General features: G+C 60.5%; 1 protein-coding gene across 3 annotated transcripts; it reads left to right on the top strand.

Moving 5' to 3' along the window:
* The first annotated feature begins 1,763 nt into the window (after positions 1-1,763).
* Positions 1,764-26,603, top strand: KIF19 (kinesin family member 19). 3 transcript variants are annotated; one of them, XM_037809977.1, is made up of 20 exons: positions 1,764-1,944; positions 3,686-3,766; positions 13,557-13,667; positions 14,275-14,362; positions 14,641-14,777; positions 15,748-15,873; positions 16,253-16,447; positions 17,693-17,839; positions 19,189-19,311; positions 20,570-20,735; positions 21,694-21,868; positions 21,981-22,179; positions 22,758-23,028; positions 23,139-23,260; positions 23,689-23,822; positions 24,077-24,182; positions 24,361-24,457; positions 24,952-25,349; positions 25,612-25,771; positions 25,987-26,603. In XM_037809977.1, exons 1-20 carry the CDS (start codon positions 1,906-1,908, stop codon positions 26,115-26,117), a joined length of 3,006 nt encoding a protein of 1,001 aa, XP_037665905.1. In that variant the 5' UTR covers positions 1,764-1,905; the 3' UTR covers positions 26,118-26,603. The 3 variants fall into 3 exon arrangements, with proteins under 3 accessions (XP_037665905.1, XP_037665906.1, XP_037665907.1); XM_037809979.1 differs by having other exon boundaries at positions 1,888-1,944; positions 13,461-13,667; XM_037809978.1 differs by lacking the exon at positions 3,686-3,766.
* The last annotated feature ends 312 nt before the right edge of the window (positions 26,604-26,915 follow it).

Genomic DNA, 26,915 nt, shown 5'->3' on the forward strand with positions numbered 1-26,915 from the left:
GAAGTCAAAAATGACTCTGAGATACAGTGACATAGAAGACAGTGGTATAGTTGAAAAAAAAAATCACATAAGTCAAGCAGAGGAAACAGTTTGGGAATGGCAAGGACTTTGTGATTAGTCTCCAAGAAAGATGGGCTGGGCGCATCTGCTTAAAGACTTCTCTGATTTTTACCTGTCGACAGCCATGGGCCACCCTGGGTGGGATTTATGCATGGGGGGGAATAGGAAAGAAAGAGAAAAATAGTTATAGCCCAATGCCTGCTTCGGGGACCTCCTGTGGCTGATCCAAATACATCAAGCTGGTAGGGCTTTTTCTACCCCTTTTGAAAACTTATCTGATTCTTGCTGCGACCCACCCACCTGCAAAGCGGCCAGCTTGGGGGCAGCATGGGTCAGAGAATTGGACAAAACCTTGGGATGGCCCACAGGAGCGTTTGGTCTCTAGCAAGCATCGCTTGGTTTCTCTCTCAAATCCAAGGCCATGGGCTGCTTGCCTGCCCACTGTTTATTAATAACTATGCCCAACACAAGCTCCTTGGGGACAGCCTGGGAAGCTAGTCCCAGGGCAGAGGCTAGCATCATCCTTAGCCTCTGGAAGTGTGCCAGTCCATCGGAGACAGCCCCAAGGGACAAGAGGGACCTTCCTCACGCAGCTCTTTCCATCGGAAGAGAGCCCCGCGGTGGTTCCCTCTCCCGGTCCTTGCAGGGGCTGCCAGGCTCAGCTGCAGTCGGGGCAGAAGACAAGAAAGATGGAGTATCAGAAGCGGGGGGAGCTCCATCATCACCCAGGAAGCTGAGGCCCAGGGAGGGAAGGGAAACAACCAGCTCCAGGTGGTTGGGCAAGTCAGAGGCAGCGCTGGGACTAGAATCCTGTTTTCCCCGGGTCTCTTGAGGCCAGGAATCTTTCCAGTGCGCCCTCGGGTGTGTAATTGCTGTTATTCTCACCGAGAATAATGGAAACTGCCTGCATTTGACTTTTATGCTTTCTTAGCAGCATGTGGCTCCTCCAGCAAGCAAGGGACAGAAGCACACAGACCTTTCCATCTTGTCCCAGATTCTGGGCTTCAGAGAGGGCCTCGCTAGTGAGACAGTCACAGACTGACTTTTGTGTCACACACACACACACCCAAATAATACAGGGGCTCCCTCTGCACCACTGGGTCGTTCTGATGGGCGGCCTGGGCAGAAGGACAACTCTTTCCCTCTGCTTCCCTCCCCCCGACACTGGTCAATGGCGAGGTGAGACGCCCACGCCAGTCACCAGCCACAGCAGGGACGCACGCAGAGCCCATGGAAACAGGGCTGCCAGCCGCCACCCTGGAGACGCCGAGACGAGGCGGACAGACAGCAGGTACGCGCGGCCCGACGGGGCGGGAGCGCGCCTGCCCAGCAAGCCGTGCGGCCGGCCGGGCGCCCCCGGAGGGCGGTGGGATAGGGGAGCCCGGGCCGCAAGCCGGGGGCCGCGGGGAGGCTCCACGGATCCACCGAACGGACGCCGCGGCTCCTGGAGGACGCACGGACGCGCCGAGGACGGGTGGGACCCACCTCACTCCCCGCTAGGTGCGCAGACGCCAGGAAAGCGGCGCAGGCCCGGGCGCCTCCCCGGAGGCGGCGGCCAAGGGTCTCCCGCAGCGCCGGGCGGGGCGGGGCCGTGGGGCGGGGCGGGGCCGTGGGGGCGGGGCCGTGGGCGGGGCGGGGCCGTGGGCGGGGCGGGCCGTGGGGGCGGAGCGGCCCTGGGCTCTCCCCTGGCCCCGCCTCCCCGGTCAGCGCCCTTGGCCGCGGGCGCGTTGTTGGTTTCGGGTTGTCAGGCAGCAGCCGGCGCAGGCAGCGTCGGGACCCGGCGGCGGGGGGTGCGGCTCGGCCATGCCTGGTGTCGCGGCCTGAGCCCCTCCACGCACCGCAAGCATGAAGGACAGCGGGGACTCCAAGGACCAGCAGCTCATGGTGAGACCCCTTGCGGCCTGGTCCTCGCCCTCCTCCGCAGGGGCACCCGGATTACCTCAGTCAGCCTGGCTCAGAGAGGGCCTGACCCCTGACCCGCACCCCACTAAGAGAACGCTGGGGGCCGGGACGGTCCAGAGCAACTTTCCCCAAGTCTTCGAGGATGAGTGTCAAGAAGGCACCTTGGCCAGCTTTCTGAGACCTGAAAAGTTACCCCACTCCCCATCAGGGGACCCCTCCACCCCCACCCCCAAAGCGTGTGCGGACGATCTCCCGATAAGTCTGTTCTCTGGTCCAGAAGAGCCCAGGCAGGGCCAGCTCGACCTACCTGCCCCTAGAAGAAAGGCAGGGGTTCCTGGTCCCCCGGCCCTGATAGGAGTTGGGGATCCCAGGTAGGCAAACATTTGAACCCAGGTGGGGTCCAGTGTGGAGTTGGGAGTGGCAGGTGATAGCCAAACCCCAGATGCTGTCCAAGTGGGGACTCAAAATTTCAGAGAAGTAGTGAAAATGACTAAGATGGCCCCTCAGTGCCCTAGGGGCCGGGATGAGGGGTGAGTGGGGGGCGTGGGGTCAGGTGGAGACTGAGGACAGAGGCTGTTGGTCATCAGTGAGTGGTGTCAGTGGGAGGTGATGATGGGAAGACAGGCTTGGAGCGGGTGGGTGTCTCCCTGCCCCAGCCCCTCCCCAGCCCCTAACTTCAAGAGCTGCCAACAGCCCGCGATCTCCAGCGGTGGGTGGGGGTGTAACTGGAGGAGAACATTACCCCCAGGGACACTCCCTGCCAGGGTGAGTGGGCTTCCCCTAGGGGATCCTGGACACAGCCTCCGAGCATGGCTCCGGAACATCCCGTCTGGCAGTGTAGAATGCAGCCATTTGAAAACAGTTTGCCTCCATGGGAGGGGCGTGCTCCGGGAGCAGGGGCGAGGGGGCCTCCCATCCCACTGGAGGAGTTTGACAGAGGAAGCTGGTCAAGATAATCTGCCAGGCAGTGTCCACCTCTCCGACAATGAAGTACTGTCACTCTGTGTGACCTGCCCAGCTGGCGTATCTCCTTGATCAGTAGAAGAGACCCCCACACACCCATACACACACACACACACACACACACACACACACACACACACACATGTTCTCTGGGGTAGACCCATGCCCAGGATGAAAGCCACCATCTCTCCTGGCTGCAGAGTAGAGAGAGGAGGGGGCCCTCGGTGACACTCTCCTGGGAATAGAATGGGAGATGACGGATTGTTAGGATAATGAGGGAAACACTGATGGGCCCCAGCTCCACCCTACCTGCCAGGCCCATCCCCCTACCCGTCGTCCCTGCCTCTTCCGTGGCAGCACATCATTCACAGGCAACAGCACCAGGTTCCAGGGCCCAGGACGCCAAGTTACAAGCCCAGGGGAGCTGCAGGTGTTTAATTTGGGCATGCGGCTCAGGAAAGCGGGAGAGCAGACGGCTCTCTCCCAGGGGCTCTCCCTGCGTCTGGGGCTCCTGGAGAAATTTGTAGACTAAGACACAGCCCAGCACCCTGTGGCCCTGCTGTCCTCTGACCTGGCTGTGGCCTTGAATCACTAAGTCTTCTTTAAGACAAAGAAGGAGGCCTTGGGATGGCTGGAGAGCGGAGGACCCATGGGGCTTGCCTGGGGGAGGAACCTGAGGCCCTCTTACCCTCTCTCTGTGGCTGGCACAGCCCCTCCTTCTAATGCCAGGGGTCTGGCCTCCCTCCCCTCCCCCTCCCAGGTGGCTCTCCGGGTCAGGCCCATCAGCGTGGCGGAGCTGGAGGAGGGAGCCACCCTCATCGCCCATAAAGTGGATGAGCAGGTATGTGGGGCTGCAGCCAGGGGTCTGCTCAGGTGTCACACTCACCTGGCAGGAGCAGGAAGGGCCCCTGTGGCTCGCAGCACTGTCCTCTACAGCTGTGCCATTGCCAGCATTGGCCAGGAAGCCATGGGCTTTTCTTCCAGGAAGCCTTTCTAGATTGATCCGAGGAGAGCTGGGAGCTTCCCTAGCCTGGGTGGGCCCTGGTCACGTCAGTCCAGCCCTGAAATAATAACTCACCTTCCATGCGCCTGTGACGTGACTTCCCCAGCTTAACAGATCTGCTGCACATGGAGCATGACTGATAAGACCTAGAGCTAAAGCTTCTCTCCAGAGAGCTCGGCTTTGCAGAGTCCTTGGACGTGCATTTGTTCTCTTGGGCCTCGCGGAACCACGATGAAGTGGTCAGGACAAGGCCCAGCCTCATCACACAGGAGGCAATAAATATTTCTCGAGACCCACAAGACCCTGGGGGCTGTGCTAGGCGCTGGGAAACTAGAGTGAATAGGAAATACTCTCTCCTGCTCGCAGGTCTCTTACACTCAAGTGCAAGGAGACAGATAAACCTCAATGAATTGAACCACAAACAAATACAATTTTGCAGCTAACAAGGGCTTGGAAGAATTGTGGGGTGCTACAAGAGTAAGAGGAGGACTTGGCCTAGTTCAGGAGGTCAGGGAAGGTCAGGGAAGGTCAGGGAAGACCTTAAGAAATGGTGCCTGAGCTGAAAGGTGAGGGATGGAGATGAGGTGATTAGGGGTGTGTGTGGAGGGAGAAACTGTGACCAGGGTGGACTCACAGGTGCAAAGGCCCTGGGGTGAGAGGGATTCTGGTCCCCTTGGGTAACTGAGAAAAGGCCAGTGTGGCTCAAGCAGGAGAGAAGAGGGGTGAGAGGCCTCGGATGAGGCTGGAGATGTGGGCAGGGGCCAAACCACACTAATCCGTAGCCCGTAGAAGGAAGCTGGGGACTCAGGAGTGGGTGCAGGTGGCACAGTGGTGGGGCTAGCAGGCGCAGGCTCAGTGCCCAAGGGAGGGACAGCCTGGTGGTTCGGGCCCAGGGGAGCCCAAGAGCGGCCCCTCGCCTCCGCTCAGTGGGACACTGCTGCTGGCTTCTCCCAAGTGTCAGGACCCTTCAGGGTGACAGGACAGACTGGGGGCAGAGAGGTCAGGGTGGCACTGTGTGACACAGAGAAAGGCTCCAGTGTGGACTTGCTGGGCCTGGCAGGGCAGGCTGGACTCTCCAAGGTCCAGAGGCCATGAAAAGCCAAGCCTCTGGGCTACCCTGGGCGGGGGCACCCTCCAGCTCTTCCTTCAGCCATGGTGGAGCTGCGGGCTCAGTGGAGGCGAGTGGCACCAGCCTCCTGATTTCCCTTCCTCTGTTCCCTCTTGGAAAGGGGCAGTCCCCCTCAAAGCCCTCGGGGAGAGTGGGAGAGGACGGGCAGACCCCGTGGAAGTTGGCCAGGACACCTGGGGCGGGGTGGATGCCCGTCAACAGAGGGGTGGGGTGGGTTCCTCCAGGAGTCTCCACCACCTTAGCGGTCAATGAGGACAATAACCAAAACGCCTTCCCAGAGGGTCCTGGTGGGCTCCCCATGGTGCCCAGCACCTAGCAGGGCTTTTATAAATGTTGGTCATTGTCGTCTGTCAGTGACTAAAACTCCCCAGGTGGCCGGATTGGCCAGTGAGAGGGGCCAGCCCTGAAAGGCCACGGTGCCTGGGGCCCAGGAGGGGACTCTCCTGGGCAGGACACCCCCCGGCTGTCCTACCTGTCTCCCAGGATAGCAGGCCCACAGGGCTGGACAGTGATTCTCTCTTCCTCTGGCTCCCTGCTGCTCCTGGCTCCTGGCAGCAGGGGACTGATAAATACTAACCGAGGCTGATGGAAGCTCTCCCCGTCAAGGGGACAGCCCATCGTGTGCCCACCGCTGCAAACACCGGCTCCTTTCTGCCCCTGTGGTAGGAGAGGGAGGGGCTCCCGCCCTAGGTCTGACCTGAGCAAGCCGAGCCACACTTGGGGCCTCTGAGAAGGCCCAGGATGGGCAGTCCAAACAGGGCTGCTCTTTTGTCAGCTTAAGAGACGCAGAGGGGGTCAACTGAGGGCTCTGAACCCAACCTCTGGGCCCTGAGGGGAGAGCACTAGGCCTCCGACCCGAGCTCTTTCAGTCCCTGGGGCTTCAAAGATGGGCTTGCCCTGTGGCCCGGCCCAGCCCTCCTGTCCTGGGGCTGCAGCTGGGAGTAGCCACAGCAAATGCCAGGCTGGGAACCTCCTGAAAACACCCCGTCCCTCAGTTGCTCCATCCCATCTGACAAACAAGGCCCTGGCACTGAGGAGGTGAAGACACACAAATCCGAGAAGCAAAATGGATGGTCCAACTTCTCCCACCAGACCAGCCCCCCACCCCTGCTTGGACCCCTCCCCTCTGCAGTGGCCCCACCTGAAGCCCTGGCCCTCCTGCCTGGTGTCACTCACTGTCCCTCAGGGAGGCTCGGGGGCCCAGGCTCTGTTGGCTTCATCGGTGGGGACTCCGCTCCCTGCTTTAGAGATCTCGAGGCCTGGTGGCCTGTTGGGTGAGTTTGGGGGCTTACCCAGGACGGCATGGGGGCGGTGTCTTTTTCCAGCAAGACGCAGCCAGGCCCACGCGGCCTCTGCAGTGCTCTGCTCCTCTGAAGAAGACAGGTTGGGATGCAGAGTTTTCCCCTATCCGCCTGCTTTCCATTGCTCCCATCAGGGGCCTGCGTGGCCCAGCCCCTCAAGGGGCCTCCATCCCAGCGTCCTCTGGTCTTGGGCTCTGTGGGCTCTGCCCCTTGCTTCCTGCCTCCCTCCATGGCTGATGGGCCGCTCTTCCTTGCTGTGCCTTCTCAGGCATGGGGAGAGCCCTGCGTGGAGCACCTGGTGGTCCGCAAGGGAGGCAGGTGCTGCCACAGACCCCCAGTTGTGGGTTCTGAGTGGGGGAGGTGGACTGGGGACTCCGTCACCCACTGGCTTGGGTTGCAGTGAGGAGGGGTCCTAGGACAATCTTCCTTGGGGCCCTGGGAAGTGGGAGATTGTAGCAATGAGAGCTTGCAGGTGAGGTGTCCCCTGGGGAAGCTAGGATCAGGGTTCGGATGCCGCAAAGGGGACGGTTCAGGTGGTCCCGGGGCCCCAGTTCAGCTGGTTAACTCTTCCTCTGGAGGGCTGGGATGGGGGCAGTTTCACGCCCCAGGGGTCAGTAAAAACCGGCCCTGCCTCCCCGCTCCCCACCTGCTGTCAGAGCTCTCAGTCCAGCGGTGCCCAGATGGCTGCCTCCAGCGTGTGTGTTCTCATAAGAGTGTGCTGGGGTGTCAGGCTCCTGGGAGCATCTGGGGTGGGACTAGGCTCTGAAACCAGACCCTGCAGGGATGCCACTGATGACCGCAAAGTAAGGGGACGGGGGAGCCTGGGAGGTGGTGTGGTCAGTCCTTCCAGGGTGGGAGGAGAAGCATGGGAACAAAGAGCCACCTTCTCCCCATCCACCCCCCCAAAGTCCCCACACGGCCTGCTGACCCTCTTCCCAGCCTGCCAGACTGTGTTTATCTACAGGATTTAAGTCAACAGACAATATGTCTAAGCCTATAATTAGCATCTGTCTGCTCAAAGCCCAACTGCCACCCGGCTCTCCTCCTGGGGCCCCGTCTGAGGGGCTGGAAAGGCCCCTCCACTAGGACCAGCAGGGGGGACATCCAGAGATAAGGGTGTGAGGGAAAAGAATGGAGACAGAAAGGCCACCAAGGAAGGTTGGTGGACTCCCCAAAGGACAGGGACCATAAAATACCGGTTCTGCCCTGTCCTGGCCGTGGGTGGGTCCTCAGGCAAGCCAGAGATCCTCCCCAAGTCTCTTGTTTTCTCCTCATGAGAAGATGGAGGATAACAGGCACCTGCTCCACCCATCCCCATAGCTTTTGAGAGGATTAGAGGAGATCGTGTAAGGTAGAACTGTGGCCATACAACTGTGAGGCTCCTGTGAAAGATAAATAAGGTATAAGGTGACAGATGCTAAGCTCCCAGCAGTAAGGCCTGTGGGAGGTGGTGGCTGTCACTCCTGTGGCTGCCTGGGGGCTGGGGGCAGGGGTGTTCCCCCACACAGCCACCATCTGGTTGTTTCTTAGCCCGGTGGTCCCAAAGTGCTGAGTACGGTGGAAGTGGGTGGGGGAAGACCCAAGAATTCTTCATTTTTAAAAATAGCTTTATTGAGGTATAATTCACATACTATACAATTAAACATTTAAAGTGTACAATCCCATGAATTTTTGTATATTCACAGAGCTGTGCAACCATTACCACAATCAATTTTCAAACATTTTCGTTACCCTAAAAAGCCTGCACCCCTTAGCCATCACTCCTACCCTCCTCATTCCCCACCTGCAACCCCATCCCCAGGAAACCACTAATATACTTTCTATCAATTTGCCTATTCTGGACCTTTCCTATAAATAGGACCATCTTATATGTGGTCCTTTGTGACTCGCTTCTTTCACTCAACATCATGTTCAAGGTTCAGCCCTGTTGTAGCGTGGATCAGTGCTTTACTCCTTTTTGTTGCTGAATTATATTCCACTGTAAGGATATTCTGTAGTTCGTTCACTCATTCAGCAGTTGATGGGCATGTGCTGTTTCAGCCTTTTGGCTGTTATGGATATGCTGCTAGGAGGTGAGTGTCTGGACTGGTGTGAAGACAGGGGGCTCGTTAGGAAAGCAGCCCTGTGGGCCACTCCCCTGGAGTTCTGATTCAGTTTGCATGGGGTGGTTCCTGGGTATCTGTGTTCAACCAGCTCCCTGTGGGACCCAGAGGAAGGTATCTGCAGACCCTTGGAGAAGCACAGCTCTAGAATATCTTCTGGGTCACCCCCATCTTCATCCCTGGGCCTAGGGTCCCCAGAGTCCCATAGCCAGGTGAGGAGCTGGCTGGCTTCCAGCTCTGTCCTAAGCCGCCAGCTGTGCCTTGGTGGCTTTAGGAGCTCAGCAGGTTCTGTTCCCTCCTCCTTCATCCAGCCTGGAGGTGACACAGCTCAGTGACCCCCTTCAAAGTCTCCTTTATTGAGAATTTCTAGGATGGTACATTTTCAAATAGAAATATGACCAGTGACAGATTTTCCTTCTTCAAGAAAAAAACAAAAACAAACAAACAAAAACCAGAAATGACTTTACAGAGGTGATATCCACCTAAAATCAGGCTTTTGTTGTGTTGTGTTTTTATGCCTGAGAATAAAAGGATTAATGATCTGGCTCCCTGGATGGAGGATAAAATCTCCATCTATTGTAAGGATATATTATAGATCCTTGGAGGGATTTTCTGCTGGGCTTCCTGAGTAAGGGGGTATTGATATGATTTCTTCTCTCAAGGATACAACCCTGTTGGTCCTTCCTTTCAGCCAGTAAATACTAAAGGCCCACAGAAATGATGTGTAGTGTTGACTGAACCCCACCTGTGCCACCCACTCACTCTCTCAGGGATCTTCTCCACCAGCCTTGTCAGTATAGGTCAGCAGTTCACAAGCAGGGGTGATTTTGCCCCCCAGGTGACAACTGGGCAATGTCACAGCTTGGAGGAGGTAGCAGTGTTATAGGCATCTCATGGGTGCAAAGGACGGCCCCCATGACAAAGAAAGATTCAACCCAAAGTGTTAGTAGAGCAGAGTTTGAGGAACCTGGGTCTGAGTTCAGCCATTTGGAAGCCAGTTAAAGCTGCAGAGCTGAAGGCATGGGCAGCTGAGCAGTGCACAGCATGAAGAACTTGCCGACATGCTCTGTGCTGAGTATTTTACCCCTAGGAGATGTTAGGAGGATCCTGGAGGCTGGTGCCTAAGGGGAACACAGCTTGGGGGTTAGACGCCTTCCCTCTGGCCTTAGGCCCCCTGCTTCCCTAATGGATCTCCGGCTGCCAGTCTCAAAGACTCCAAGCCAATCTGGAAGCCTGGAAAGGTCAAAATCTGCATTGAATTAAGAGCAGAGTTGGAGTGGAGGTGGTGGAGCAGGAGGCTGAGGCGGGGCCTCTGCTGAACCAGGAGGCCTGGAGCTGGGGGCAGTTGGCCCGGGGGAGCATGCTCTGCCATGAAGCTGCCCGCCTCTCCCTCTCCTGGCCCTGCCTCCACCCTCTCACCAGCACTGGGAGGCCCCTGGAACGTCCTGTGGGAGCAGCGTCCCCATAGAACCCTCCAGAGGCAGGAGCCAGCATGGACGGCCGTGTCAGGAGCCTGGGTTCGGGAACCAAACAGCCGAAATCAAACCCAGCTTGGTAATTTGCAGTGTGGTACTGGGAAACTTACTTTACTGATCTGACTCCTAACCTTCCATCTGCAACAATAAGCAGTATTCATAAGCAGAGAGGAGAAAATGAGGACAGTGGGTCAAGCACTGAGCCTAGCACCCTGCACACGGAAATCCTCAAATGCAATTCCTGAGCTCTCTTTCCCACTCTGCATTTCTTACAAAGAATCCCCAGTGATTCTGAGCTGAGAACCACTGCACCACTGCACACAGCCTGCTTCTCACTCTTTTCCTGGCTCAGGCTTTTCTTTAGAATGTTCTCCCCACCACACATCACACAGCCAACTCCTGTACATCCTTTAAGACTAATTGCTGGTGCCACCTCTTCCAGGAAGCCTCCCTGTGGTGATGAGGCTGGATGAGGTGCCTCTCTTCTATGTACCCCTTGCCCCCCCCCCACCTCCTGTAACCCACACTTTCCTTGTTATTCAAATGATCTGTTCCCCATAGACTGTGGGCATCAGAGGGCAGGAAACCATCTCTCTCTTTTCCCTCTCTCCCCAGGGCCTTGCTTAATGCTGAGGACACCGGAGGTGTTCAGCACAGGTGTTGAATGGGCCTGTCTCCATGGCAGCCCAGAGCCCCTCCCAGTCCTCCCCAGCTCAGCTCCAGTTCACCTGCCGAGGGGCACAAGGCCTCCATTGTCTGCTGGGGTGGACAGGAGTGGGGGTGCTGTCTTGGAAGGCGGGGCGGGGGCTGGGGCCCAGGCAGATGGGGACCCAGACAAAGCCCTCTTTAGGGGGGGATCCTGGCAGCCATACTGACAATGGACTGATTCAGAAGCCAGGATATCAAGGGAACCCAATGCCAGGATGCCACAGGGACTTGGCAGGGCCTGGGGGTCGGGTGGAGGTGAGCAGTGGGTGAGGGGCACCAATGCTTGAGGCTCCCCACCTCCCCAGCACCAGGGGGCCCTGTTATTGAACCTCAGGCCCCTGGCGCCTGCCCCTGTCCACGGGAGCACCCGGGGGTGAGAGCAGGGATGACTGGTCAGGGGCCTGGTACGTCCCACCGGGACCCAGGCAGGGCCCTTGGAGGTGAGTTTTATCTTCAGTTCAGCCTGAAACTTGAGTAGGGCTTGTGCTGCTGGCTTTGGGCTCTGGGATGGGAACTGGATCCTGGAGGAGGCTTAGCGGGCATTGGGGCGAAGGCTTGAGGAGGTGGGGGATGGATGGGCACCCCAGCTAATAGCGCAGGCCCAGCTCACTATGGCCCCCCAACCTATGGCCACTTGGGAGGGACCTCACTCCTTCCTTCCCTGCCAACAAATCCCAACCCTGTCTGCCTGGAGCCCTCCGCTCTCCCTGGCTCACCCTGGATTCCATTGGGGCTGGATGAGACTTCTGTGTGGGGCTCCCCATGTCAGGTTCTTGGGGAACCCTGCCTGCCTCCATCCTCCATTGAGAAGCCCAGAAGGAGGCTTGCTGGGGCCCTGAGGCTCTTGGGACCCCAAGAATGCCATCCCCCCAGGACTGGGCTTCCCTAATCCTGGAGCTGGACGGGGGTCGGTCCTGAGGGGCCTTGTAGGACCTGCACAGAACTCAGCCTTGCTCCCGGGTCTGTTTCCTGCTGCCTGTCACCAGCCTCTGCCCATCCGAGTGGCTGCCCCTCGCACCCTGTCTGTTCTCAAGCCCTCGCTGGGACTGCCGCGGCCCTGGCTGACCCCCTCCTGAGAGCGTGCCCTCTGCTGGGGCTGCTGCTCACTGTGCTGAGTTCACAGTGGGGGTGCAAGCCCCACCTGGGTCATGGGAGCAGCCGAGGGACTTGGCAGGAAACCCATAAAAGACCCCACTGTAGGACGAGGGCAAGTGGGGCAGGGGTGGGGGGCGGCGTGGGACAGTTCAGTCTGCTGGGCCAGGGTACCAGCTCGGGATCCTAGCTATGTGACTTATTGCCTCAGTTTCCCCACCTGAGGAGCATTCACTTGAATTCAGGTAAAAGGGCTCAGTAGAGATTAGCTGTGGTTTTCTGTGCTGGGAGCAGGGCTGGGACAGGAGGCCACCTACTCCCTCCCTCCTACCACCTCCCCCCAGCCCCCAGAAGAGACCGGGGCTGGCAAGGATCCCGTGCTGGTGGAGGCGCCCGTCTGGCACTGCACTTGGGGCCCACAGCCCCTGGGGGTCCTCCCGCCTCATTAGAGTGGAGCACAGCGGCACTGCTGTCCCCTGGCTGTCTGGCACCGGCACCCCAGGGAACCTGGGCACTCCGAGCACAACGCATTTACCAGTGCCAGCTGCCTCTCAGTGGACACCTGGGGGAGGCGGCTTGGGGGGCAGGCAGGGGTGCAGGGGGAACAAATCTGTGACATATTGAGGACTTTCTCTGCACAAGGGTGGCGTCGCTCCTCTTGACTTTATGGCAGAGTCTTGGGTGTCCCCCCATCTCAACCCCTGCTGTCCCCCCGACTCAACCTCTGCTGTCCCCCCTGACTCAATCCCTGCTGTCCCCCCATCTCGATCCCTGCTGTCACCCTGAGCCCCATAAACAGTACTTAGGGTGTGCCTGGCCTGCCCAGCCCGCCGCAGACGCTGCCTCAGGGGTCTCCGCAGCCTGTAGGTGGTCAGTGCTGTGTCCCCATTTGACAGAGGAGGGGACTGAGCTCGGACATGTTTAGGGGCTTATGCAGACCCCCATGCAGATGCACACACAGCACGGCCGCCCTTGCCCAGAGGAGAGGGGAGCCCAAGCCCCATCCTGCCTTCCTGCCCTGGGCACCCCCAGGCTCTCCTTCCACCCCCACCTCAGGCTGAAGGCTGCAGGGGTCTCTGCTGTGAGCAGCCAGTGACGAGGCCACCCAGGCCCTTCTCCCGGCCACCAGTGGGCTGTCCCCAAGCCAATCTGCTTCTTCAAACCTCTCACCCGCTGCCAGCAGCTCTTTGCCCCTCAGTCTATGGAGGGGTGGGGGAGGTGGGGCCGGGCAGGGTCCGGATCCCACACAGCAGCGGGGAGGTGGGTAAAGCGCCTGTGGGCTTTGAGGCCGGATTCCTGGGTTTAGGCTCCCGGGCCCTCCACTTACTGGGCCTGATTCCTTACAGGGCCTGATTTCCTCATCTGTAAAGTGGGAGCAAGAGTTGTCTTATGGCCTGGACAGTGGAGGGGGTTAAGGAGTTTGTATAAGTACAGTGCTTAAAACAGGTCCTGGCACAAAATAAATGCTTAGTAAACACCAGTGGCAGCTATTGCTGCTGCCCCTTTGGTAGAGCCGCGCAGGGTGCAGGGCATTGCAATCAGAGGTGGGTCCCAGGGGGCTGGGCCCACCGTCACAGGGGCGGCTGTTAGGAGGGCTTCTCCTTTGGACATCTGAGCACCCAGATGGGGCGCCTCCACTAAGGGTCTTCGAGACCAGGGGGGTGGGCTCCACAGCTTTCTGGCCCCTTCCGCTCCCCCACCCTACCCTGTCCCTCCGAGGTGCAGGGAGGAAGCGAGATGGGCTGTTCTCCTGGGTGTTGACCCTGCGACGGCTGGGAGGCCCACATGGGTGCCAGTGCCCCTCCCCTGGGCCCTTCGCAGATGGTGGTTCTCATGGACCCCTTAGAAGACCCCGATGACATCCTGAGAGCACACCGCTCCCGAGAGAAGTCCTACCTGTTTGATGTGGCCTTTGACTTCACTGCCACCCAGGTGAGGGGGGGCCTGGGGATGTGGGGGAGCACCCTGGGCCCCTTGCCCCGCTCCAGTGGAGGCCCCCAGCCTCCCCTCCACCACCTGCTCAGATCTGCGCTCTCAGCTTTCTGCCCTGCCCCCACCCCCGTGTCCCTGGTGTCCACGTCTGTGCAGGGACACACCAGCCTCCTGTGTGGACTTACTGGGGTAGACTCTCCGATGTCACCCCACATGGGCCCCCACACGCAGGGGGGCCCCTATTGGCCTGGAGAGAAGGAGCTTGGAGCCCATCTGGTAAGGGGCAGGTGGGGAATAGCTGCAGGGAAGCTGACACCCTCCTAGGGACCCCCGCCCTGCCCACCTGCAGGATGTCTCCAGGAACAGGTGTAACGCATCCTTGGGGCTGGGGGCCAGGAGACAGGGCTGGGGGCCAGGAGAGGTGCTTGGGAGAGGTGTCTCCGGTGTCCTGAGCTCTGTTTCAGGTTGGCGTCCCCCCATGGGGTGAAAGCAGAGATCTCCCCTCCCCCACTCCCCACCCCCACTTTTTTGGGTCAGGGACCTTGGGCTCCAGAGACACAAACCTCTGCTGGCCCCCAGGCCCCTGACGGTCTCCTCTTCCCCACAGGAGATGGTGTACCAGGCCACCACCAAGAGCCTCATCGGGGGCGTCATCTCAGGCTACAATGCCACCGTCTTTGCCTATGGCCCCACAGGTGGGGGGCAGACCCCAAGAGAGGATCGCAATGTTCCTGCCAGCCCCGTGTTCAGGAACAGGCCCCTCTGTCAGAGAACTAGCCGGGGCAAGAGTCCAGGGTGGATAACCCAAGCCCCCCTGGCCCAGGGCCTTCTGACCCAGAGCCCCAGACCAAGGGCAGCTGCCTCCCGCCCCCCACCACCTCCCTGGCCCATCTGGGAGGACAGAGCAGATTTGTCAGGAGCCCCTGCCCAGCGAGGTCTCACTCCTGCACCCCCTCCCAACTGCTCACCCCAGGCTGTGGGAAAACCTACACCATGCTGGGCACGGACCACGAGCCGGGCATCTACGTCCGGACCCTCAATGACCTCTTCTGTGCCATCGAGGAGACCAGTGATGACATGGAATACGAGGTGTCCATGTCCTACCTGGAGGTGAGCCCTGCGCCGGCTGCTGAGGCTTGGACAGGAGCCCCACAGGACGGGACTGGCCCATGTCCCAGGCCCCAGGCTGCTGGGCAGTTTCTCGGGGTGCTCATCCTCCCCGATCACCCACACACATATGGTGCCAAAATCCGAGACTCAGAGAGGTTCGGTAACTGGGGCAAAGTCACACAGTAAGTCAGGGAGCTGGGAGTCAAACTCAGGCTTCAAAGCCAGGCCCTGCCCACGGGGCCACACTCTGAAGTAGCCTCTTCAGTGGGCACGGAGCTCAGGCGCCCACTCACACGTCGGACCAGACCCCCACCCCCATCATGGGCCCGTTCCTCAAGCAGCCCCCATGTGCCCTGTGTACAAAGGACAGGTGAGAACTTGCACATACATGTACAGACTTGAACCAGGGGCCTCCCCCTGCCCCCTCCCCAGTGGGAGTCCTTTCTCCCAAGCAGTGATGGGCCAGCAGATGTGGGAGGACAACAGAAGCCCAAAGGGCCTAAAGAGCCAGTGGGCCGGACGCCATCTGGCTGCTGCCACTCCAGCTCCCTGGGCAGCTGATAATCTCCTGGGTGACAGCGCAGGCGGGCGTGCTGTTGACTCCGCCAGCAAGACTCGCTTTGGTGGGGGGGGGGGGGGCTTAAGTGTTGCCTAGCAACAAGCAGGGTGGAGGGGTGGTCTCTTAGGGGCTTCTCCACCGAGCCAGGGTTGTTGTGCCATAATCAGGTCCCAGGGGCTGAGCCCAGCCTCTCTGCAAAGGGGCCACTTGGTTTTGACGCATCCTGTATCCTCGGCTCAGCCAGCCTGTCGTTTTCCTGGGGACGCTGAAGCCCCCACCCTACCCCACAGAAAGGCAGGGGGCCTCAGCCCCTAATCAGGGTTTCTCCGACAGGAGCTGGGGCACCTGTCCTCTTTCCACTGGGGAGGTACGGGCTGCACCCTGCCCCTACCCCTCCTCTTGTCCTATCAGATCTACAACGAGATGATCCGGGACCTGCTGAACCCCACCCTGGGGTACCTGGAGCTGAGGGAGGACTCCAAAGGGGCGGTCCAGGTGGCTGGAATCACCGAGGTCTCCACCATCAACGCCAAAGAGGCAAGTCTGGTGCCGCTGGGGCTGTTGGAGGGAGCTGACAGCCCAGCAGGGCTGGGGACTGGGGCTGGGACAGAGAACCCTGAGTGGCATCCAGGGGAACCCACACCAGCCCCCATGCCCGGCGTGCTGACCCTGGAGAGGGGGTGGCCAGGCAATGCTGCACCCCCCACAGAGGCACAGAGACCCCGACTCCGGGGAGGGGGCACCTTCCCCAGGCCCCTCAGCCCGCGGAGGCCAGCCCCACCCCACCTGGCCCTGCCCACCCCCCAGATGCAGGAAGCACCCCCACCCCGGGGGCACCTCCACTTTGCCCTGGCTCTGCGGAACAGCCCCAGGGACCCCCGAGAGTTGCCGCCCTCCCTCTCTGCCTTGCACCCAGATCATGCAGCTGCTGCTGAAGGGGAACCGGCAGAGGACCCAGGAGCCCACGGCCGCCAACCGGACGTCGTCCCGCTCGCACGCCGTGCTCCAGGTGGCCGTGCGCCAGCGCAGCCGCGTCAGGGACGTGCTGCAGGAGGTGCGCCAGGGCCGCCTCTTCATGATCGACCTGGCGGGCTCCGAGCGCGCCTCGCAGGTGACGCAGCCGCCCGGGGGCAGGGGAGGGCCGGGGCTGGTTCGGGGGAGAGTGTGGAAGGGGAGGGGCAGGGCAGGTGGTCTCCCCTTGAGGCAGCTCCCCAGGCTGGGGGGGTCAGACACCATGGCCTCCCGACTCACCAGGGGATTGGGAGTGAGGCTGTCCCCAGGGACTAAGGAATGGTCCAGAGGAGCAGAGAAGGGGGAGGGGAAGGATGGAGTGGGCATCCCGGGGGAGAAGCTGTTTGTAGGTAGGGGGAGAAGGAGGGGGGATGGGGTTTCTCCAGGGAGGGAGGCTGTGGCTGCGCCCGGGGGAGGGAGAAAGGAGAATGAATGGGTCCAGCCAGGAAAGGGACAAGGGAGAGCAAACATGCCCTGGCTGGGGGACCTTGGCCAGGGCTGGACCTGGGAGCCAGCCCTGCCCCCACATCAAGGAGAGAAGGTTCCTGTCACCCATTTCTTGCTGCAGCATCTTCGTCCCCGCCCCCAAGCCCCGCATGCCTGGCTCTGAGGCGTTGGGGGAAAACACCACCCAGCAGACATAGGCCCGGTCTACCCCCCTCCTGTGGGCAAACATGGGGGTTGCATGGCCATCTGAGAGACGAGGCTGGGCCCTGTCACTGTCAGCACTGGGGACAGTACAAGGGAAAGGACCGCAGCTGGGGGAGTTAACAGAGGCTCGTGTTTGAACAGGGTGGGGTGGGAGAAACTCACCCCTCTCTTCCAGTAAGGCCCCCAGGGCTTCCTGGGGGGGTGTTGGGGAGCAGGATGTTTGCAGATCTGGGCTGTGGCCTAGAAGGAGAGGGTGTGCCCTCCGGCCTTTGGAGTGAGCTGCTCCCAGCCTTGCAAGGCTGGACAGAGACGCCTTTTATAGGGTATGGGGAGCAGTGGGCAGGGCCCCCCAAATCCCAGTCCTGATGTTCAACTCCCAAAAATGAGAGGAACCCCCCCCCCAATACAACACACTTACATACACACAAAACACACATGCTACTCACCTTCCTCCCGGCCCTGAAGCCTGGAGTGCCCAACCTCCCACCCACCTCATGCCAGCGCTGCCCGTTAAGCATGGGGCCAGCCCTGGTGGGGGACAGAGAACCGGGCACATTCAGCCACCCGGGGAGGAGGGCAGGACCAGGCTCCCCGGTGTCACCTCCACATTTCAGAGCCCTGAGGGAGAGGGAGGGCTGGACACCCCAGCCCCGTGCCCATCAGGCCACCCTTACGCCCACGGCTCACCCCCCAGACCCAGAACCGCGGGCAGCGCATGAAAGAGGGAGCCCACATCAACCGCTCCCTGCTGGCCCTGGGCAACTGCATCAACGCGCTGAGTGACAAGGGCGGCAATAAGTACGTCAACTTTCGGGACAGCAAGCTCACCCGGCTCCTGAAGGTACAGCCGCAGCCAGGCCCGGGCAGCGGGTGCCGAGGGTGGGGCTGCCAGGCGTAGCAAATAGAGGCACAGGGAAGTATTTTAGTACAAGCATGTCCCGTGCAATATCTGGGACATACTCATTACTAAATAAAAAAAAAATTTGTTGTTTACCTGAAATTCACATTTAACTGGGTGTCCTGTATTTTATCTGGCAGTTCTCACCAAAGGGTGGGTGGCAGGGAAAGGAGCTGCTCCTGACACCCCTGGCACTGTGGGGTGGAGGGAACCAAGAGCACGGGGGAGCAGTCACCTTCGTGGCCCACGGAGCCTGCAGTTGGGGGGACCACCTCCTCTGCCCAGGGGTGCCACTGGCTCTTAGTCACAGCGACATTACTGAGCCCCCACGCCTGGCTGGGCTCTGTGCTCCGACATTCACTCCTACTCACTCATTTAACCCTCCGGACAACTCGAGGAGGTGGGGCTATTCCTATTTCCATTTGCAGGTGAGGAAACCGAGGCACAAAGGGGTTAAGTAACTTTCCTAAGGTCTCAGGCTAGTAAGTGCTGCAAGGAGGATCCAAGCAGAGGTCTGCTGCCTGCCGTCCTAACTGCTGTCCTAACTGCACCGCAGTCTGGGAAGAAGGCACAATGGCGAAGCTATTGCCATTTTAAAAAGGGAGGAAGCTAGGGGTTAGAGAGGCGAAGTAACTCTCTCACGCCCTTATCCCTTCCCACACTGGCAGCACAAGCCCTTCCCTCCAGGGGCAGCCCCACCGCAGAGGGCACGGCCGAGCCCAGGGCAGAGGAGAAGGTGGCCTCGGGCCAAGTACGACCCGGGTGGAGAGCCCCAAGCTCCCCCATCTTCCACGCCAACCAAGCCGCCAGCGCCCCCGCTGTCAGCAGGCAGCAGGGGGTGGGCCTCGGTGGGGCCGGCGGAGAGGGGAGGGAGGAGGGGAAGGGGCACAGCCCCCGGGGCTGCCACACGGCGCCCACGGCAGGACCCACGGGGTGAGGACCGGCTGGTGTCTGACCAGTTCCCAAACGGCGTGTCACCGTCCTCTCGCCCACGTGGGAGGGGAAGGAAGGAGGCCAGGAGGCCCTGGCCAGGACGTGCCGCAGGAAAAAATCCCTGAGATACATTTTGGGTTTTGCAGTTTTGAAGAAAAAAGTGGAAGTGGGGAGTGGGGAGAAAAGGAGGACGGGACCCAGGGGGCCCGTGTGATTCTCAGCTGCCAGGGCCTCGAGTGGGGGAGTATGTGAGAGACACACAAACGGAGACGCAGAGAACGCAGGGGGCACCCTCCACGGCCTGGCAGGAGGATGGTCTGGGGAGCCATCCCACTGACCCTCCCCCTGCCCCCCCCCAGGACTCCCTGGGGGGGAACAGCCGTACCGTGATGATCGCGCACATCAGCCCAGCGAGCAGCGCCTTTGAGGAGTCCCGGCACACCCTGACCTACGCCGGCCGAGCCAAGAACATCAAGACCAGGGTGAGGCCGGCTCTGCCCATCCAGGGTGGCCCCCCGGGGCTGATCGGGCCCTGCCTCCCCCCACACCCTCCGGACTGCCCCCACTGCATGGGCCTCACCCCCCCCCCAGGGCCCTTCCACACCTGCTCCCGGCCCCGTCCTCCCCCCATTCACAGGCTGTGCTCCCCTGCCCTGTCCCCGGCCACCTCCCTTCCTTCCGCAGAGGCTCGCTCAGACCTTCTGCATTTCCCCAGCACCGAACCGTAATCGCCACCATCAGGGCCAACATATACCGGGCACTTCCTCGGAGCCCTTTAACATCTTATCTCGTTTGAGCCTCAAAACGAGGCAGGTGTTATCACTATCCCCTTTTACCATTTGGAAAAGTGAGGCTTTGGGAAGTTAAGCGGCTTCCCCAGCTGGTCAGTGGCGGTGCTGAGACAAGAACTGGGTCTCCCCGGTTTCCAAGCCCCTGCTCACCAACCCCCCCACACACACACACCATGAACCCGCTGGAAGCCCTGCTGTGTATGAAGAATTCTGTTCTGAACCGGGGGGGAAGGGGTGTGTGGCCACACGTAAGGTAACACTCAGCCCTTCATTCAGCAAATATTCACCCAGACTCGCTGCCCACCAGCCACTGTTCCAGGTACTTTCAGCTTATTCCAACCCTCAAAGAGCTTGGTAATAAAAGGAGATGGACCCTCGAAATTGATGGTTCTGGGAAAAGTATTATTAACGGCAGGTAACGGTGCCAATAGAAGGTGCTAAGAAAAGTCAGGGAAAGGCGGTGGGCTGGTGGAGCCCCGAGGAGAGGGTGAGCAGGACCCCGAGGGATGGGAAGGACATTCCAGCAGGGTGGGAGCAGGAAGGAAAGAGGGTCTAAAGGCAGAAGGTGTCTGATGGGGGTGGGGGGAAAAGGGGTGCTCCTTGGCTAGAGCAGGACGTCCACAGCAAGGGGCAGCAGGTCAAAACAAAATCAAGAGATGGTGGTGGACCTTCCATGCCAGGTGAATTGGGGCACCCCCGAAACAATAGGGAGCCACTGAAGGTTGATGAGCAGGAGAAGTGGCATCTTAGAGAATAGGTCTGGCAGAGGCATGTAGGTATGGAAGGAGCTGGAGGTGGGAAGCTGTTACAGGCATCTGGAAAGACAGGGAAGAGGCAGGGAAGAAAGAGAAAGGCCAACCCCGCGGGCAGGCCTCCGTGACTGCGTGGAAGAGGAGTCTGGGGTGACGTACTGCGGCCCTATCTTCCCCCCACCCCGTGTCCCCCGCAGGTGAAGCAGAACCTGCTCAACGTCTCCTACCACATTGCCCAGTACACCAGCATCATTGCCGACCTGCGTGGCGAGATCCAGAGGCTCAAGTGCAAGATCGAGGCGCAGGGCGGGCGGGGCCAGCCCCGGGGCCGACTGGAGCAGGGCGACATCCGGCACGTCCAAGGTGGGGGCGCAGCATAAGGAGCCCTGGGGGCAGGTGGTGCTGGATACAAGTCCAGCCCCAGCTCTCTCTGTCTGGGTATGCTTGGGCTGGTCCCTCAACTGCTCGGAGCCTTCTTGGCTTTATCTGTGAAATGGGATCATAATGAACTGCAGAGAGTTGATGTGGGTGGGGTCCCCCGAGTGACAGACCCATGAGCATTTGGATGTGTGCTAGACAGCCCCTTGGGAGGGGCTGTCATTCCCTCATAGACTTGCATGTTTGATATCATGGCATCTTAGTCTCCCGGGACTGCCATAGCAAAGAACTACAGACCATGTGGCTTGAAACAGCAGAGGTTTATTCCCTCACAGTTCTGGAGGCTGGAAGTCCAAAGTCAAGATGTTGGCAGGACCAGACTCCCTTGGAAAGTTCTAGGGCAGGATCCTTCCTAGCTTCTGGTGGTTCCCAGCGGTCCTTGGTGTTCTTTGGCTTGTTGCTGCCTCTGTCTTCACGTGACCTCCTCCCTGTGTGTGTCCAAATTTTCCTCTTCTTATCACAACACCAGTCGTTGGATTAGGGCCCTCAACATCTGCAAGGACCCTGTTTCTAAATAAGGTCATGTTCAGGGGGACCAGGGTTAGAACCTGAACAGGCCTTTTTGGGTTTCCATCCTATAGTAAGAAAGTGTCCACAGGGCACCTTTTTATAGTGGACACAAAGGTGCTGTGAGGGCCAGCAGGAGTCTAGTTCATACAGAGGCTCTGGGAGTCACCCTTGGGCCACAGCCTGAAGACTCAATGGTGGGACGGGGGTGTGGGGAGAGATCGTAATCTTGGAAGTCTTTCTAGAGGAGGTGACTGGGCAGGAAGTGGGAGCAGCAGTTTACTAGGAAAGGGAGGAGAGGGCCCCAGGTGGGCACAGACTTCCCTGGCCTGAACCTGCCTCCACCGTCCTCCCCGGCCCCCCATCTGCGGGGCAGCCGAGCTCCAGCTGCACAGTGGGCAGGCGGAGCAGCCCGAGATGGGACAGCTGCGGGAGCAGCTCATCAGCGCCTTCCGGGAGCAGCTGGATGTGCGGAGACGCCTGCTGGAGCTGGAGAACCGCGCCATGGAGGTCCAGATTGACACCTCGCGCCATCTGCTCACCATCGCCGGGTGCGTACCCCCGGCCCCGGGACCTCCCAGGTCCCACACTGGGGTTGCGCCCTGGGCCGTGCTCCACGCCCATCCCCCATGACCTGAATCCCATAACTCCCGGGGGTGGCAGCTGGGAGCATGAAAAGTCACGCCGAGCCCTCAAGTGGCAGGAGGAGCAGCGCAAGGAGTCATACACCAAGGATGACAGCGAGAAGGACTCGGACACAGGCGATGACCAGCCAGACGTCCTGGAACCGCCAGAGGTGGCTGCGGCCCGGGAGAGCATCGCCGCCCTAGTGGGCGAGCAGAAGAAGCTGCGCAAACAAAAGGTACCCAGGATTTGGGGGGTTGGGAGAGAGGGCTTGAGAGGGCAGGCATCAGGGGCTGGGGACAGGGGCAGAGAGGAGTAACACAGGCCACAAATCCTGTGTGACCTTGCTGGGTTCCCTAACTTCTCTGTACCTCATGCTCATCTGTTAAATGGGGATAGTCCTGGTGCAGCTCTAATGGGGAAGTTGGAGAGGTTTAATGCCTGGCACACACAAGGAAACACTATTACAATTCGGGTTTCTCTGGATGGGAGGTTTTTGCCTTTTGGTCTGGGGCATAACCAAATCACTGAGCTTCAGGGTATCAGGAGCCCTGGAGGTATCGGATGTGGAGATATTCAGGAGGCTGGTCCCAGGGGTCTTTGGGTAGGGCCAGGGAGGCAAGAAGGTGGACACAGAGGGGTCAGTTAGGACTCTTTCAAGGCCCAAGGCCAGCTTCGAGGGTTGGCCCAGGAATTTTGCTCCAGCCGGAAGCCCGGAGTCCGGGGACTGCAGGGGCGCGGACAGGCCTGGCGGGAGCAAAGGTGGGCGGCGGGCTCCTCGCTGGCTGCCTGGCGTTGACCCCGCGCCTCCGGCAGCTGGCACTGGAGCAGCGCGGCCGGGAGCTGCGCGCGCGGGGCCGGCGCCTGGAGGAGACGCTGCCGCGGCGCATCGGCTCCGAGGAGCAGCGCGAGGTGCTCAGCCTGCTGTGCCGCGTGCACGAGCTCGAGGTGGAGAACACCGAGATGCAGTCGCATGCGCTGCTTCGCGACGGCGCCCTCCGCCACCGCCGCGAGGCTGTGCGCCGCCTGGAGCAGCACCGCAGCCTCTGCGACGAGATCATCCAGGGCCAGCGGCAGATCATCGATGGTAGGACCCGCGCTCCGTGCGTCAGAGCCACCCACGGGCCCCAACGGTCCCGGGAAGGGCCGAAGTCACGCTCTGAGCCCTGCTGCTCCACCTCCCTCCCTTCCCCACAGACTACAATCTGGCCATCCCCCAGCACCTGGAGGAGCTCTACGAGGTGTACCTGCGGGAGCTGGAGGAGGGCAGCCTGGACCGGGCCACCATCATGGACCGCGTGGCTTCCAGGGCCCTGCAGGTGGGGCCTCCCCGCAAGCCTGGGTATGGGCTGTGCCATGTGCTGAGGGTGCTGAGGGGCTGATGCCCAAAGCAATGGCTGCAGGTAGCTGGCACGGTCCCAGTCCCTGGGCATTCTTCTCTGGCACTTGTCCCCTAACCCCCCCAGCCCAGGGTCTGAGGGTCACGGTTGGCCATATGAGATATCAGAAGAGTCCCCAGATGCCCTTGCAAGAGTCAGGTGCTGGCTCAGGAGGCCAGGCCTTCAGGCAGTGCCACTGGGGATGCCTCACCAAGTGGACCGCGGTTTACCTCCCAGGACGCAGAACACAAGCCCACTGCCCTTCTGGGGCTCCCAGCCCATGTTACAGCCCATGCCACCCTGTGCTGCTGCCTGAATCAGGACCAGGTCTTCTGACATCCACCACACATGGCCCCTCTCCCCACCAGGACAGCTCCTTGCCCAGGATTGCCCCAGCAGGAGCCACGCTGACCCCAGATTCTGACCCAGAGACCGTGAAGACACTGAGCTCTGAGGGCCAGCGCCTACAGAGCAGCACCCTCCCTCCCCTCAGCGTGGAGAGGTGAGACCAGGGGCCATGCCTGTTGGTCCTTCTTGTCCCTGCCAACTGCTGGGCCCTGTCCCAGGGACATCAACCCAGGTCAGGGCCCAGTGGTGGGGATGGAGCAGAAGCAAAAGGGAGGAGGTGGCACAGGTTTGGAGCCAGGACTTCTGGGTTCCCTCTCCCTTCATGCAAACGGCCTCTCCCCTTGGCTGGGGGTGGGACCTCAGTGGGACCGGCCTGGTCAACAGCCACCCCTCCTCTGCCAACCTCAGTGAAGCCAACCGTGTGTTCAAGGCCAGTCCCCAGGCCTGGCTGGCGAAGGGCTCCTCGGTGCCTACCCCGCCCCCCATCCAGATCGGCAGCCTGGCCACCCAGGAGGTGAGCTCAAAGTATCCACTTGCCCCATAGGCTCTGCTGTTGGGGGCCCAGGGGGTGGATGTCCCATGGTGGGGATGGAGCCTTTCCAAAACCACCTCCCACTTCCAGCCACGCCATCTCTGCTGAGCAGGGCGTGGGGTCCCCACTGTGTTCAGGCCTTCCTCCTCCCGACCCGCAGGCCCCCGCTCCGGACAGCCTGGTCCCCCTGAGCAGCCGGATCCACTCTTCCCCCGACAGCAGTGAGAACCTGTCGGAGATCCCCTTGTCCCACAAAGGTGTGACCCCCACCCACCCTGTCAGCCCCAGCCTGGCATCCTCTAAACCACTCAGCTCCCCCAGCCCAAGGCCTTTTCCTGCCCTGCTGAAGGCACCCAAGTGTTGTGTGCTACCCATTCTGTAGAGAGGCACCAGGGCCCAGAGAGGTTTAACCATCTGCTCAAGGACACACAGAGAGCTGGGGGCACAATCGGGAATTAGAAGGGGTCAGATGGCACTTGGGATCATGGTCCCCTCTCAGTAAGAATTGTAAATGCTAATGTAGATTGAACCCCCAGCCCCTGGGCTAAGCCCATTACCTCACTGAACCTGCACAATAACTCTCTGGTGTTGGTTTCCCCAGCTGCAGTTCACAGCTGAGGCCCAAAGTTACTTTCTCGGGAAGTGGGGGAGCTGGGACTGGCTCTCCCCATTTCTGCCCCTGCAGAGGGAGGGGCGTTGGAGGAGTACGTGGCCTTGACCCGGGCTGGGTGTTCCCTCTGCCCCTCTGCAGAGAGGAAGGAGATCCTGACGGGCACCAAGTGCATCTCCGTGAAGGCTGCACGGCGGCGCTCGCGGGCCCTGGGCACCGAGGGTCGCCGCCTGCTCGCACCCGCGGCAGCGCGCAGCAGCCTGTCCCTGCGCTCCCGGGGCGGGGTGGAGGATGCGTGGCCGCCGGGCCCCCAGGCTTGCAAGCGGCCGTCCAGCCCCGCGCTGCAGCACGCCGCCAGCGAGGACAACCTGTCCAGCAGCACGGGCGACGCTCCATCCCGCGCGGTGGGGCATCGCGCCGGTGGCCCTGGGCCCCGGCTGCGTGGCCCCAAGAAAAGCCTGGGCAAGGGGCAGGAGGAGTCGCTGGAGGCCAAGAAGAGGAAGCGGAGGTCCAGATCCTTTGAGATCACTGGGCAAGGGGTGAGGCAAGGGGTGAGGCAAGGGGTAGGGGGCGGGGCACCTTCTTGGTGGGTGGGGCCTGAAGCCCGGATTCCTGCAGAGGCCCTAGCGCACCTCCAGCCAGGCCCCAGGGCACCTAGCTCCCTCAGCTGCCTCTCGCCAGTGCCCAGAGCCCTAGTCCTCAACATCTGTGCACCCAGGCTGGCAGAGGAGCTGGGGCAGATCCCTGTAGCAAATCTTGTGCATCTCTTGGACTCACCACACTGTTCCTCAACCAACACAGCTCTCCCGCCCCAAGAACCCCCCTCTGGGGTCCCATCCCACCGAGAGCACCTCAGACCACAGGATGCCAGTCTGCGGGCACCCCGCCCCTAGTATCCGGCATCCAGGAAAGGGCACGTTGCCTTTGGCCAAAGTCAAACTCCCTCCAAGCCAGAACACGGGTCAGTACTGGCCAGGGAGGGAGTGGGGATGGGGTGAGGAGGTAGGTTCAGTTCTCTGCCATTATGGCTGCCCCTTGCTGGAAACTGGATTCTTGCATAATATTCATGGGACATCTTGGGGTTGTGCCACTAGGAAGTTCAAAGCCACTGAGCAATGGAAAGGGGATGGGAGAGGCATTTCCAAACCACTGATTTGTACCCTTCTGCTACTGCAGGAGCTGGGGACCCCTCACCCCTTGCTGTTCCCCCCAACCCAGCTGGCATTTCTCAACGAGCTACTCGTGGGCCCCGCCTGCCCCACAGCTCAAGCACCCATGTCAAGGATGGATGTTTCCGGCGTAACTGAGGGACTCTGCCTTGAACCAGCCCTCCTGCCCCCAAGACTGAATGGGGTTTAGCAGGGAAATGGGAGATGGAGGTTTGGCAGACTGGGGCGAGCTGGGAGCAGGAGCTCAGCCCTGAAAAGGCCTGGGCTCCTTGAACCCAGGAGTCATGGGGGCACCTGCCCAACCCTTCCATGCTTTGAGTGCCACCAGGAGGCATGGCTGGGATGACCAGGGCTCCCTGTTCTCCCAGCCCTGGACAGAACCCTGTTGCCAAAACCCTGCATAGACCTGTGGCCAGACTCAGTCTCAGAAATGGGGAGAGGGGAGCTGTTACTGAGACGGGGTTCCTGGGCCCACGCCTGGGGCAAGAGCATCCTGGATGGGTGGGAAGGGGCCAGTGAGTGCTTTACATACTATGATTTGGGGGCAGGGATCAGGTTTTTGTTACTTGGCAATGGGTTTTTCCTCCTCCTTCCTAACAATAAAATACCATGTGGGTCTTGACAGTCGTGTTGAGAACTAGATCTTGTCCGGAATGTGGGGTGGCCATGGGTGATTTAAGATTCAACCCAATTCCCCTCCTCCATGCACCACCCCCACCCCCCCACCCCCACCCCCGGCTGGCTCCATAGAACCAACCTACAAAGATCTAGGAGAAAGGGGGTTTTCTCCAGATCGCAAGCTCCCCCCACCCCAGAAAGGTGAGGTTAGCGAGATCCACTCCCTCCATCCCCCAGCCTGCACACCTGCCCAGGCCCCCTCCCACGGGTGGGCCCAAATTGCAGAAAGCCCCACAACCCAGATGGGGTGGTTATCCC

Source organism: Choloepus didactylus, chromosome 18, assembly GCF_015220235.1.
Source record: "Choloepus didactylus isolate mChoDid1 chromosome 18, mChoDid1.pri, whole genome shotgun sequence".
In the NCBI taxonomy this organism is placed as follows: domain Eukaryota; kingdom Metazoa; phylum Chordata; class Mammalia; order Pilosa; family Megalonychidae; genus Choloepus; species Choloepus didactylus.